The sequence below is a fragment of the Onychomys torridus genome, chromosome 11, assembly GCF_903995425.1.
Source record: "Onychomys torridus chromosome 11, mOncTor1.1, whole genome shotgun sequence".
Lineage (NCBI taxonomy): Eukaryota > Metazoa > Chordata > Mammalia > Rodentia > Cricetidae > Onychomys > Onychomys torridus.
This window is the reverse complement of record NC_050453.1, coordinates 34,605,772-34,619,018: the sequence shown is the minus strand read 5'-3', so window position 1 is coordinate 34,619,018 and position 13,247 is coordinate 34,605,772. Positions and strand designations below refer to the sequence as shown.

The 13,247-nt window shown below is 41.6% G+C and overlaps 1 protein-coding gene across 2 annotated transcripts in view; it reads left to right on the top strand.

The window, feature by feature from the left end:
- Positions 1 to 13,247, top strand: part of Tnr (tenascin R) — a 399,879-nt gene that overhangs the window by 360,963 nt on the left and 25,669 nt on the right. For both annotated transcript variants that reach the window (XM_036202163.1, XM_036202164.1), the window contains 6 exons: positions 754 to 873; positions 1,768 to 1,914; positions 4,512 to 4,631; positions 7,795 to 7,938; positions 8,515 to 8,645; positions 9,497 to 9,629. In XM_036202163.1, coding sequence (XP_036058056.1) covers positions 754 to 873; positions 1,768 to 1,914; positions 4,512 to 4,631; positions 7,795 to 7,938; positions 8,515 to 8,645; positions 9,497 to 9,629 — 795 coding nt within the window. The remainder of the gene's footprint in view (positions 1 to 753; positions 874 to 1,767; positions 1,915 to 4,511; positions 4,632 to 7,794; positions 7,939 to 8,514; positions 8,646 to 9,496; positions 9,630 to 13,247) is intronic.

Sequence of the window (13,247 nt, the reverse complement as noted above, 5' to 3'; positions counted from 1 at the left end):
ATGCAACTATGTGGTGACCTGGCACTCAAAAGACTGGGGTTGATTTGCACATTGTTTGGAAAACACAGTGCTCTAAGATGAATTGGGTCATTTCCATTCGATCATTTGCAAATGCAATCCCAAATATGATATGTGTGTACATAAGAACACCTGTGTTTAGGTAGTTCCCTATCAACTGACAAGAACTCACAAATATACAAAAGTATATTAAACAATCAGCTGATTCAACTCCACAATTTAAGTATGCACCATAAATAAAATAAAACTTAGAAAAGTATATTTGTTTGGGACTTATACTCTGAAATCCCTCTACAGTTAATAGGCAGTTTTCCCCAATTGAACCAAAGGTGGCTGCTTAAAAATATTAATTAATTAATTTTAAAAAGCAGCATTGGATCTTTCCAAGAAAAATTTTCCTCAGAGAAGATAACTATGTAATTCCCTACTTGAAATAAAATAGAGGGACTTAAAAGGAAGTTTCCAGGTGGTCTAGATATGTAGTAATTGTTGCATGGAAGCACAGATCTTGCCAACTTAGCTTCCCGTTGTTAGAATGTTCATAACTGGATTTGGTCATGGCCCCAATGTTTCAGGTGTGACATCACACTGGTCATCTTGTTAGAGATGTGCTATTAGTTATGTAGGGCTATGCCTGCCTATAGGACACTATTGAATCAATGCAAAACTGGGAATAGAAATTCCTTTTTCAAACTGTGCTTCTGTCTTTATCCCACAACTCCCTGATCTTTGTAGGAATTGATCCCCCAAAAAACATTACAATTAGCAATGTGACTAAGGATTCAGTGATGGTTTCCTGGAGCTCTCCTGTTGCACCTTTTGATTACTACCGAGTATCATATCGACCCACACAAGGTAATGAAATGATTTTATTTCTCAAACATAAAGGAGGTTTAAAGCTGGGTGGAGATTAATTTGGGGGTACTGTCACATCCACAGGACATTGGCCCCTTTCTGTGGCATACTCCTCAAAATGAGAGTGTGTCAGTGAAGAACAACTGGAAAGCCATGAGTTCCCCAACTCCTCTCAAAAAGGCTTTATTACATTACCAAGAAAGCCAGACACTTCACCAATGGAAGCAACTGGACATCATTAGCTAGGCTGTGCAATGAGAAACAGTGAACCCTAAAAGACTTTCCCTAGAGCTAGGGCTATATGTACTCTCCTGAGCATACAGTCTAAGACTAGAATCCAGGAAATAGATAAAGACCCAGCAGAGCCAGATGGAGCCCTGGAGGGAACCACAGTGATGTGATCCTAATTCTGCTGTTGCCGCCAATGTGTGAGTCAGAGAAGTTGCCTGAGACCTTGCCTGCATACTGCCAGCTCTTTGCTGGTGTGTGAGGCATTGTTAACAATGTGGAAGACATACCCACTTCCAGCCAGGGTAGGACAGTTTTCCAGGCTACCTTTCTCTGAGCTGCATTAGCACTTTTTGCAGCTCTGCCCACTACACTGCCTTGATATGGTCACCTAAGAGAAGACTAGTCTGATAGAAACTGACATAGTAAATAATTCATTTACTTTTGTTCTAAGAAGCCCATAAAATGAAAGAGTGAGGCCAGCATATAAGATTTATTTAAGCTCCACAATTACCATCTTATGAATCATTGATCTGTCTTCCCTATTGCATGCTGAGCCCACATCCATCTGTGCTTCGTGACCCACTGTCCCAATGTACTCTGAGCCATGGACCCACTGATGAGAGAGCTGTTGAACTTCTAGTGATGGGTTTTGTTCTTCCTTAGTGGGACGGCTGGACAGCTCTGTGGTGCCCAACACTGTGACAGAGTTCACCATCACCAGGCTGCATCCAGCTACTGAATATGAAATAAGTCTCAACAGTGTGCGAGGCAGAGAGGAGAGTGAGCGCATCTGCACCCTGGTACACACAGGTAAACATGGCTCCCTTGCTGAGTGTCAGGTCAGGACATGAGCAGAGGGTTTGAAACAAACACAGAAGCAGAGTGAAATTATTCTAGTTCATACAGCCGGATATCAGGTTCCTTGGCCTCCTCTGACTCACTGTACCCTGCAGGACAAGTTGTGATTTGTCTCCCCAGACTGTACTGTCTAATTATAGGAGTTTAGTGAGTCACACTTGAGGAGTCTTGCTGGTTCAGGTTAGGAATTTCCATGGAATTTCCTCTATGAATAGTGCTCTTTCAAAGACACGTGATGGGGCTGCACTCCACAGCAGACATTTGAATCTTTAAGACTTTCGGGGTGGGAGAACCTCAGGGAAGAGTTGTTATTCCAGTTATAGGAAATGGGGGATGAGATTATTCATCTTATACAGCCACCCTTTGCTTTATGCTCCAGGAAAAAGATTCTAAGTCTTTCACCTGTATGAAGGCAATGGAGGTGAGGGTGACCCCGTGTAGCATCCTCAGACACCAACAGGAATACTGTATAGTCCTCGTTCTCCTATAGGCCATCTAATTAGATCCAAGAGTCCTCTGTGTCCACAAGCCCCTCCACAGAAGGATCCCCAGAGGAAGGAAAGTGGAGGAGACAGAACAGCTTGTAATATTGGAAAGTGAGGAAGAGAAGTCCCCTTTCCATGCCTTCTTCAGAAAACTAGCTCCTTGACAGAAAGCCTGAGGACAGAGCTCCCTTTCAGCAGCTCTGCTAGCCTTCCTTCTCTGGTCCTTAAGTATATCAGTAGAATCAGCAAAGATTTGCTGTAGATGTCACTGGAAGGCACAACCATCAGTTTCTATCCTCAACCTCAGAACAGACCTTCTAGTTAAAGCACAGTTTCCATTACATGTAGGAAAACATTCTGCCTGCCTCGTTAAGAGAACACCTGCATTTCCCGACACTGCTTAATGTCCCTGGAGATGGTGTTTCCTGAAGGAGGGAAATGTACTTAAGAATTCCTCACTGCTTTGTAGATACTCTCACAAACGCCAAAACAGCATCTCTTTACACAGCGGCAAATACATCTTTCAGAAAGATAAAGTAGCCTTCTCAGGACAGCACAGAGTATGCTAACCTTTCTGAGTCTCCCTTCTTCCAGGTCTGTGACTATAGATGCATTAGCTATGTTTTATCAGTCCGTCTAGATATCATTCTATCTAATTATCTGTGATCATTAAAGCATCTGGTTAAAAAATGTTGAGCAGAAGTAAAATCCACTGAGCCAAGAAAGCCCCTTTCCTGCCCTCCTGAAAATTCTGCCATGTTTTCTCATTGAACATCATAAAATGGATTTCTAGAACATCTTATTCCCAAGATAAAAGGGCTGTGACTAGGGCCAAAAGTTAACTCCTGGGATTCTTGGCCATGGGCAGCAGACATCTCAAAAGCAGAAACTCAGTAGCACACTAAGCCACACTGCCCTCCTTCCACTTCCCAGAACTGTCCTGTTCTCAGAAAGTAGTCACAATGATCTTAACATTTATAGAAATGAGAACTTCTTCAAAAGATCATCCACATCTCAGAAATCACCCAACTATACTTTAGTAAGAGCAGCATTTGAAGAAGTTTTTAAAAGCACATATTATAGATAAAATTCAAAACATTAAATTATGAGGGTTTTTATTGTTATTTTATGATGAGGAACATAAGCAAAAAGAGAAGAGAGAGAGAAAAAAAAAAAACACCAAATACAGCTCACTTAATTAAAGAACAGGAGAGTAGATGAACAGTGGATTTTGGTTCTCAAACATAAATAACATAAATTGTATGACTCAGGTTGAACTGACACTTAAATTGTTATAATAACATCCACTCTATAAATAAATTCCTATTTTATGAAAAGGAAGCATATAAGTAAACCCAAGAGTTACAGCATGGGTGAGTAAAATCATAATCCATTCATAAGCAAACTTTCTTCCCCTGACAGGCAATCTTGGCTCCCCTAAGCTTGACTGAATTACTTTGGCTCTTTATGCAATAGAAAGCATGCCCTGAAGATAGTCCAGACTGAAGCTTGTGAGTGGTGATGTAAGAAATCAGGAAGTAGACATGACTCTGTGACCGAGTTCCTGGTGTGGGGTTGCCCCTGCACTTTTACCACACTTCCCAGAGTTCACAGAGGTCTTTCCCCAAAGGTTACCCTCACATGTGTGAAAGGACAAGCGGCCTGAAAAGCAGAATTATCCCAGTAACTAAAGAATCATAACATCTTCAACAGGTTCTTCATGCCATCTCCAGTGAAATATCTAACATACAACAGAGCATTTTGAATTTTTCACTTCCCATTGAACGTGTCAAAAAATTGTGCAAAAAATAAATTAATGAATTAATTTAAAAGAAGGACTTGAGAGCAATTGGGAGAGAAGTGGATATTTGAAAGGTAGAAGAAAGGGGGAGAAAGAAAGAGATGAATGGAGCCAGACAGGGAGAAAAAGAATCAGTCTTCACTCCGTTGTTTTAACCAGATGAGTGACCGATGTGCACCACATGGGAAAATTCCGATGGTTTGTGGTACCTCTACCCTGAAGTTGCTATTTCTTTAACCTGATATTCTCCTGTTCTGTTTCAGCCATGGATAGCCCTGTGGATCTGGTTGCTACCAACATCACCCCAACAGAAGCCCTGCTTCAGTGGAAAGCACCCATGGGTGAAGTGGAGAATTATGTCATTGTCCTCACACACTTTGCAAGTGAGTACCTGCAGGTGGGGGTGGGGAGTGGGGACTGGAGCTGCAAGCCAGTATGGAAGTGAAGAAGTACTTCACTTTTGCCATCTGAAGGTCGAATCAGAAATTCCCTTAGGTTGGGGAAATTGTGTAGCCCTCAAGCACTATAAAGTCCTCAAGCTATCCCCCAACTCTTGTAAATAGTTGGTGATGAAAACCACACAAGCTCAGTCTGAAAGGCTGAAGAAAGGCAAGCAACCAAGAACAAACACAAAATCAGAGCTAATGTGAGGAAGATGAAACTCAGAACTGAGCTAAGATTTTCACCAAAGGGTACAAAAGTTAAGAAAGAAGAATTTTCTAGACCAGCAGTTCTCAACCTGTGGGTTGTGAAATCTTTGGAGATGGAACAACCCTTTTGTAGGGGTTGCCTAAGACCATCATAAAACATAGATATTTATATTACAATTCATAACACTAGAAAATTACAGTTATGAAGTAGCAATGAAAATAATCTTATAGCTGGGGGTCACCACAACATGAGGAACTGTATTAAAGGACTGAAGCATTAGGAAGGTTGAGAACCACTTATTGTTCTAGATGTTTACAGAGCAAGAAAAATACTAGTTATCAAAGCAAACTTGCCACAGATAACATGTTAACAGGTGTCTTAATCAGGGTTTCTATTGCTGGGAAGAGACACCATGACGGTGACAACTCTTATAAAAGAAAAAACATTTAATTGGGGTGGCTTACATTTTCAGAGGTTTAGTCCATTATCATCATGATGGGAAGCAAGGCAGCATGCAGACAGACATGGTGCTTGAACTGAAGCTGGAAGCTCTTATATCTTGACTCACAGGCGACAGGAAGTGGTCTTTCTCATTGGGTAGTATCTTGAGCATATATGAGACCTCAAAGCTTGCCCCCACAGTGACACACTTCCTCCAACAAGGCCACACCTTCTAATAGTGCCATTCCCTTTGGGGGCCATTTTCCTTCAAACCACATCAACAGGTAACAATCAATTTAGAACTACTAAGCAATGTTTCTGTTGTCTTCCCTACCTACATCTGGCCCAAAAGTTTGAATCAACACAAAAATTTGAATATCAATGCTATTTTCATCATGCTCATTCCCTTATACTATTTGAACAGAGAAGCTCAAAGCAAAACTGAAACACATTCCAAATATCTAGGCTTAGGGAAATTATTTCTTGGCCAAAATTAAACATGTGATCACAGAATTTTTGTAGGTTATATTCAGGAATCTAGGGAACAAAGATACCAGAGAACAGAAGGCAGGCAGACGGCTTGACTTTCAGAGATGGAAGAGAAAGCCAGTTCTACAAGCTGCAAAGAATAATTCATCATCAAAGTTGGGGAAATGAAAACTAGCACACACTATCAAACAAAATGGAAAAGGCATTAGTCATTACTATGTACCAGCACAGGTTCACAAAGTTTCCTCCTTGATTTCGATTTGTTTTGCTTTGCAACTCTGTTAGCACAATTGTATCTCAGCAAGGCATTAGAAAGCTTAATACCATTTAGTCTTTAATTAAACTGGAAAAGTACATGATAAACCATGAGTATGAGTTGATAGGAACTACAGCTGATTGCATAATCCTTCTCAAAGTGAGACACCATGGATACATCCCAACCCCTCTACATTCTTGCACAGCCTCTCTCAACTCCTACTGTCCCTAGGTGTGTATCATAAGCCAGCATTTCCTAAATCAGCATGCGTTTTAAAGCCTTTTCAAGTCTCTATGCATTTGCCCATGTGCCATTTTCTCTGCCAGGAACAGCTCTCCCCAAGAGTCAACCTAGAAAGACCGTCTTTCAGGTCTTAGCTGCAGCATTATCTTTTCTGACAAAGTATCCCCCACTCCCCTAAGGCAGCATACCTGTTCACAGTGACAAGGCACACAGCTCCATCCTCTCCATTCACATCTATTTACTTAGCAAATGCTTTTGATAAGCTCCCATGGGCTGCGTACTCACTAAGCCTAGAAGAGTTGAGAAGCAATGCTTGAGTTCTTATCTTTATGAAACTCACCTCTAGTGATGATGCAGAGAAGTAAATTCAGTTTGACATGAGCTGTGGCATGAACTATGCAAGATAGAGCATAGTGAACTATACCCAATGGGCCATCATAATTTAGAATTGGGATACAGAGAGGAAGAAAGGAGCAAGATCTCAGAGAAAGTAAAAATGACAAGGGAATTATGAGAAAATGTGCGGCCTTCCTGTATTTGGAAAGAGATGAGCATTCAAGGATCTGCCATAGTTTAGTACAGACATCAGGTCTGACCTAGTTTGGAGATGTGCCTAATAAACTTTGTTAAATGCTGGATGATTCAGAAATACTCTAATTGTCTAACAGAGGGCTTGGCTCTGATCTAATGAACAGTTTTGGTAACAGCTTGAATGAGCCCCAAGAAGACGTGCTTACAAAATTTGTATATTAAACAAAACTGTGATTGATTGAATTCACATTTAAAATGTTTTAATAAACTGAAACTGTGGTCCAAAACTCAACCAAGGTGAAAGATGATAGAAATAAAGGCAAAACTCTGCCCACAGGTCAGAATGATCCACCAAGGCAGTGGTGATAAACAAGGTCATTGATTGTTAATAAATTCAGCGTGTAGTGGCAATGATACATGGCTGTCCTAAAGCCTGGAATAATACAGATGACAGGCACAGAAGCAGGCGGATCCTGTTTATAATATTGATCAGCAGCAATAATTCTTGTTCTCAATTGTCTCCCAAGATTTGCACTTCAGCAAAGACCCTGACAAACTTTCTTGTCCAGAGAGAAGCAGTCAGAACTATGGAAACTTTAGAATTGTCATATAAATGTAATGAGAGGTGGGGGCTGAATTTTCTCACTATAAAGGAGGGAGCACTTGGTAGGGAAAATTGGACAAACAGATAAACAAGGATTCTTCTTACCCCATTGCAGAAGCCTGAGTAGAAGGTAGAGACACAATTCGGCCTCCATATACAGAATACTCTTTCTGAAGAATGAAAAATAAAATCAAAAAGATGGAAGGGGATCCTTGTATGGGACAATAAGTTCCATTATCTATAGTTTCCCCAGAATCCTTGAGTACTGAATCCATGGGAAGTGCCTTTAGATATGGTGGGTCTTTCCTTATCTGTATGGATCTGATTTCAGTTGCTGGAGAAACCATCCTGGTTGATGGAGTCAATGAAGAATTCCAGCTTGTTGACCTGCTTCCTAGCACCCACTATACCGTCACCATGTATGCCACCAGTGGACCGCTCATAAGTGGCACTATCGCCACTAACTTCTCTACCCGTGAGTACAGGCTCCTGCATGACTGGTATCATCCCTGGAGGATTATGTGGAACCAAAAAAAATATGCTTCCTAGTAATGGAATAAATAATAAGCTATAGGTTTCAGCTGAATATGGTCCATGCAATTAGCACTTCTGTTTCTACACTCAGGATCTCTATGACAATAGCAGAGCCATACAGGAAAATCTGGGACTAAGGCTGTATCTGGTATAGGAAACTCTGACCAGTATTGGAAAGCTTGATATGGTAGTGGGGAGCTGCTGGGTAAAATCATGACCAGAAGAACATTAGGACAAGAGAAGACACAAGATGGTTGCAAATTCAAGTAGATAGAGGTTGAATGGGTTCCGGAGCCTAAGTATAAAGAGTTATATTGGAAGATGTCATACCTCAGCCCAGAGTCCTGCTTGCAGGGGTGGGATTAACTTCAAAGAGGACAATAGCACCCTTTATGATCCCACCCAAGCCAGAACTAGAGTCAGCATGGGAACAGCCCTGTGAGCAAGATTACCATGCCTGAAATCGAACAAGGAAGAGCTGGAGAGTTAGGGATACCCTAGCATTTTCTCTTTGCAGTCCTGGATCCTCCCGCCAACCTGACAGCCAGCGAAGTCACCAGGCAAAGCGCACTGATCTCCTGGCAGCCACCCAGAGCAGAGATTGAAAACTATGTCTTGACATACAAATCGACTGATGGAAGCCGCAAGGTAAGCATTAGCAGGAAAGGGGAAAATACATTACTCCCACGAGAGGCCATGTGGAACCTGATCAGTGGAATGACCCATGGAAATTGCAGGGATGGAGAAGGAACCAATTCACAGGAAACCAATGAGGTTCCAGATGCTGGCTACACAGCCTGCTATTAAGGAGAGTGCCCAGGTTTAATCCAGGAAGTATCAAGTTATGACTTTGCTATTGTTCTCTGCCCACGCTGCAGTAAAGTATTAGCCCTCTCTCAGTGTCAATGTCCTCTCTGGATCATCACTAGGTGTGGTGGTGCTCTGAGCATCATGGTACAAAACATGACAAACTCCTAATCCTGTGTTATCAGAATGCTTTCTTACTCCCAGAGCCAAGCAAACATGATCCATATAATAAACCCAGGAGGCCTTCCTGCCTTGATAAGCATTATAAAAGTACCATCTTTATGTAGCCTACGGTAAGGAGATGATCAATTTTGGTTTTATGTCATCAGTCTAAACAATCCACCAGAGAACTAGTTGGCAAACCTTCCCTTGTGGTAGGATCCTTTTAAAAGTGAAAATTGTATATAGACACCAAATCCCAAGAACAAGTATAAGTAGAGCAGGTCTGGTTGATGGTAGTAGGGAGGGTCTCTGCTTCCTCAGCTGCTTCTACTCCACAGCAAGCCCAATGCAGTCCGAAGCCACTGGCTCAATAACCCAGGTACCTAAATTTATCCCATGTGCATTTGTGAGATAGGAGTTGGCCAGTTCTCTCCTTCTTGTGGGATGGAGAGGACAGCATTGCTGACCCAGCTTCCTTACTGTCCCAGATTGCAAGTTGGCTATTCCCTCCAGCTGCCTCTATTCTGCAGGAGCTGATTGTGGATGCTGAGGATACCTGGATCCGACTGGAGGGCCTGTCAGAGAACACTGACTACACAGTGCTCCTGCAGGCAGCTCAGGATGCCACAAGGAGCAGCCGCACCTCTACTGTCTTCACCACAGGTGAGGGACTCGGAGTCACTTTGATGCCTTCTCCCTCCATGGCATCTGCCTCCTCTGCTGAGCCTTGGCCTGGAAGGAACCTATTAAAAGCACTCAGCTTCTTTTTTCCTACCCCTTTCCCAAGACCCTGCCAGAAAATCCCCATCACTGAGGTTATCACAGAAACATCAGCCCAAATCTGTGGTCCATGTGGACCAACTAAGGACACCAAGCAGAGACACCAGGTTGCTTCTTGTTCCAATTTCCTGCCTGTTTTCTAGAAAAATTCTTCTTTCTCTCTCTCTCCTTCCCCTGATGCCTGTCCTCAGTAACACTTCTAGTTAACATAACAGAGGAAACCTTCAGTACTGAACCCTCATAAGCCCTTATGCCTTCAAGAACACAAGGTACTTTTTGCATATTCAATGTCTCACTCAATCTTTAAAACCGCTGAAAAGACCATTTTAAAGGGCAGGAATATAAGCTAGCACATAGCTCAGTAGCAGAATGTTTGCTTAGCAAGTATGAGGTCCTAGATTCAATCCCCAGCTCCACAAGAATAGATAGGTAGATGGATGGATGGATGGATGGATGGATGGATGGATGGATGGATGGATGGATAGATGATAGATAGATAGATAGATAGATAGATAGATAGATAGATAGATAGATAGATAAAAATAAAAGCCTAGGAATAGGGAGTGTGGCTTAATAGAATACTTTTACCTAATATATTCAGGGTCCTAGGTTTGATTCCTGGCTTCACAGAAAGAAAAAAAAAAGAGAATGCTTTTAGAAATCAAAGACTTACATGACTTTCTGGCAAGCACTGTCCTAAACACATTACATGCATTATTTAACAGTATTTAATTTCACCTTCACAATAACAGCCTCTGTCCTATAGATGATTATATATATAAAACAGGCAAGGAAAGTAGGGTACAATAGAGATGAGATAACTCATCCAAGATCCTATGATACTGAAGTTAGACAGCTGAGATTTGACCCCAGATAGTCCAGCCCTGGGATCTAAACTGTTAATAGGCCTCTCTGCTACCTCCATGGCATCCCTTTATTGCTTGTGATGTATAACTGCCCACCCAGCGGTGTGTCCATCAGTGGTGCTAATATGAGCATATCCCTCACCCCTAAACGTAAGTTTCCTGAATTTCAGAGTACCAGGATGACTAGGTCCTCCTCCATGTCCCAGAGCCTGCCCTTCCTTCTCAAAAAAGCAACAGAAAGTGCCAGCCCCACCCCTTCCCTTCTCTCAATCTACTCATTCTAGATGACAAAGCAAAGAGTTGATCAAATACTTCAAAGTCACTGTTGGATAGTGAAATAGTGAATGAGTCCTTTTCCCTTGTGTTTATACTTTCTAATACTTTAAAGAGTATCTTCAATGAGTTCATTAGTCAAGAGCAAATATTTTAATGGGAAAATAGAAATAAACTTATCACACAAGACACGAATCCGTGACATATCCTTACCAAGTGGAACCTAGAGAACACTTGCTGTCTCTTCTGAGGCTTAAGTTTACTTTGCTGTTTCAAAGGTACCTTATTAAGAACTAGGGTATCACCTCTTATTCAAACTCATCCTGCACTTTCATAGGTTAATTAAAGGGTCCCTTATGGAGCTGGCACTTAAAGACCCATTGGGAAGAGTTTTCTGCTGAATTAAGAATTTTTTCACCATAAAAGAACGCAGCTAGCAGATGCACAGAGCTCCCGGTTTGCATGTTTATTGGGTTAAAGGAATAATTTTGTCATCCCAAATGCTCAGTGTTGCATGAGCTTTTCATTCCCATCCTGCTAATGTCACAGCTGGCAGTAGTAAGCAGTGTGTCAAACGTCTGAAGTTTCTGTGGTATCTACAGCTGCAGCTCCTTTCCAGATCCCTCTGGACTGAGACATATAACCATTTCTGTGACCATCACTGCCTTGTCTTAGATGCAATAGTTTGATGTAGCACTCCAGATCTAGCCAGGATCTTGGGAGGATTAAATCAGGTAATTGACAACTGACTTGGTAATCTGAAGAGGAAGCTGGCTAATGGCTTGGTTTGCTGGGCAGTTCAGGTGACTGTTGGTATCTATTTAGGTTGGTTTGTTATTTTGCACAACTCCAGTTGACAACGAGTTCCTTAAACATAGCCAGTGTTAACTCAGAAACAAAAAAGAAGGAAACTGAAGAGCCCAACTTCTATGCAATGAATATAACTACCAACTGAGCTACTCACCCCATATAGAGTTTAGGGTACCAGCAATGGACTCACCATTATCACCTAATATGTAGCAAAAGAGTATCCATGTTTGGGAGTTACTGTTTTAATGGAAAGCTGAAATTTAAGTCACTGATGCATCTCAAATCCTACAGGTTTTGTTTTGGAGATTTATCAGAACCCACTGAAACAACTAGCTGCTGAGTGAAAATTTCTTGGGCAAGAAATAATGCATGCCCAAGTGCCATGTAAAAGGCCTGGTATGATATGATAGATGAACTGAAGAGTTAAATCTCAGCTTCAGAGTGCAGAAGTGGAAGTCTTATGGTAAAATAAAACTGAAGAAGAGAACTAAGATTCTTAATACCCTATGCCAGGATGCTACAAAGATGTGCAGCTTGCAGAGTATGAAGGCCAAAGTCTCTCTCTAATCTCAGGTTCTGTTTGCCACCGCAGTACAAATCTTCCTGGGTACATTACACTGGGCTGCATTGTCACTGGCCAGTTAATATTAATAATCGCTTACTTTTCACCCCACTCCCTGCCCCTTGCCAAGAGGAAATTTTATCCAAGAAGAGAATAAAAATGCACTTGCTTCCTAAAGGTGAGGGTGGAGAAAGTACCAAAAAGGGAAAGTAGCCAAAGTGGAAAGTAGAATATATTTACCCAATCCAAGAATGAAAAGGATGCTTGTCTAGACCCCACGGGCATGAATTAATCCTGCTGAGCAAGTCTGGGGAACACTGAAAGTCTACATGACAGTACACCAGGGCTGAAGGAGTTAGAGGCTAATTTCCTTTATGCTCCTAGCATCCTTTTCAACTTAATGGACAGTATCTGCATTTTCCACTTAGCAGCATCCTATTCTGAGGATATACTGACTGTGTGAGAGTTTTCTATGCCTTCTCTGATGGACAACAGAGTTTAAAATTTGCCTTCAAAGTAGCCTTCATCACTGACAAACACTCACCTTGTCCTGGGGTGACCAAGATCAAAGAGTCACTCAAGCAGGTGCTTATCTAATGGTCTGGAAATAGTTGAGATGCCAATAATAATAACTAATAATAATAAACAATAATGATATTTTTCTTTTTATTTTTTTCCTTTTACTAAAAATAGGGGTGTTTTTTTCTCATGTAATATATCCTGATTATGGTTTTCCCTTCCTCCACTCTTCTCAGTTCCTCCCCATCATCATGATTATAGAAAAGATCTGGCCTCAAAACCTCTCTTGATCAAGATGCCTTTTCTTATGTTCATACCACACGACATGAGCCCATTTCAATCTTTCCATCATGTTAATAGCTTCCTGTCCTCTTGTCTCTGGTGTTTGCACAAGGCTCGAGGGGGAATTATATACAAGTCGTATGGGAGAGAAAAAATATGGATACATTATTTATAATTTGCTGTCTCCTG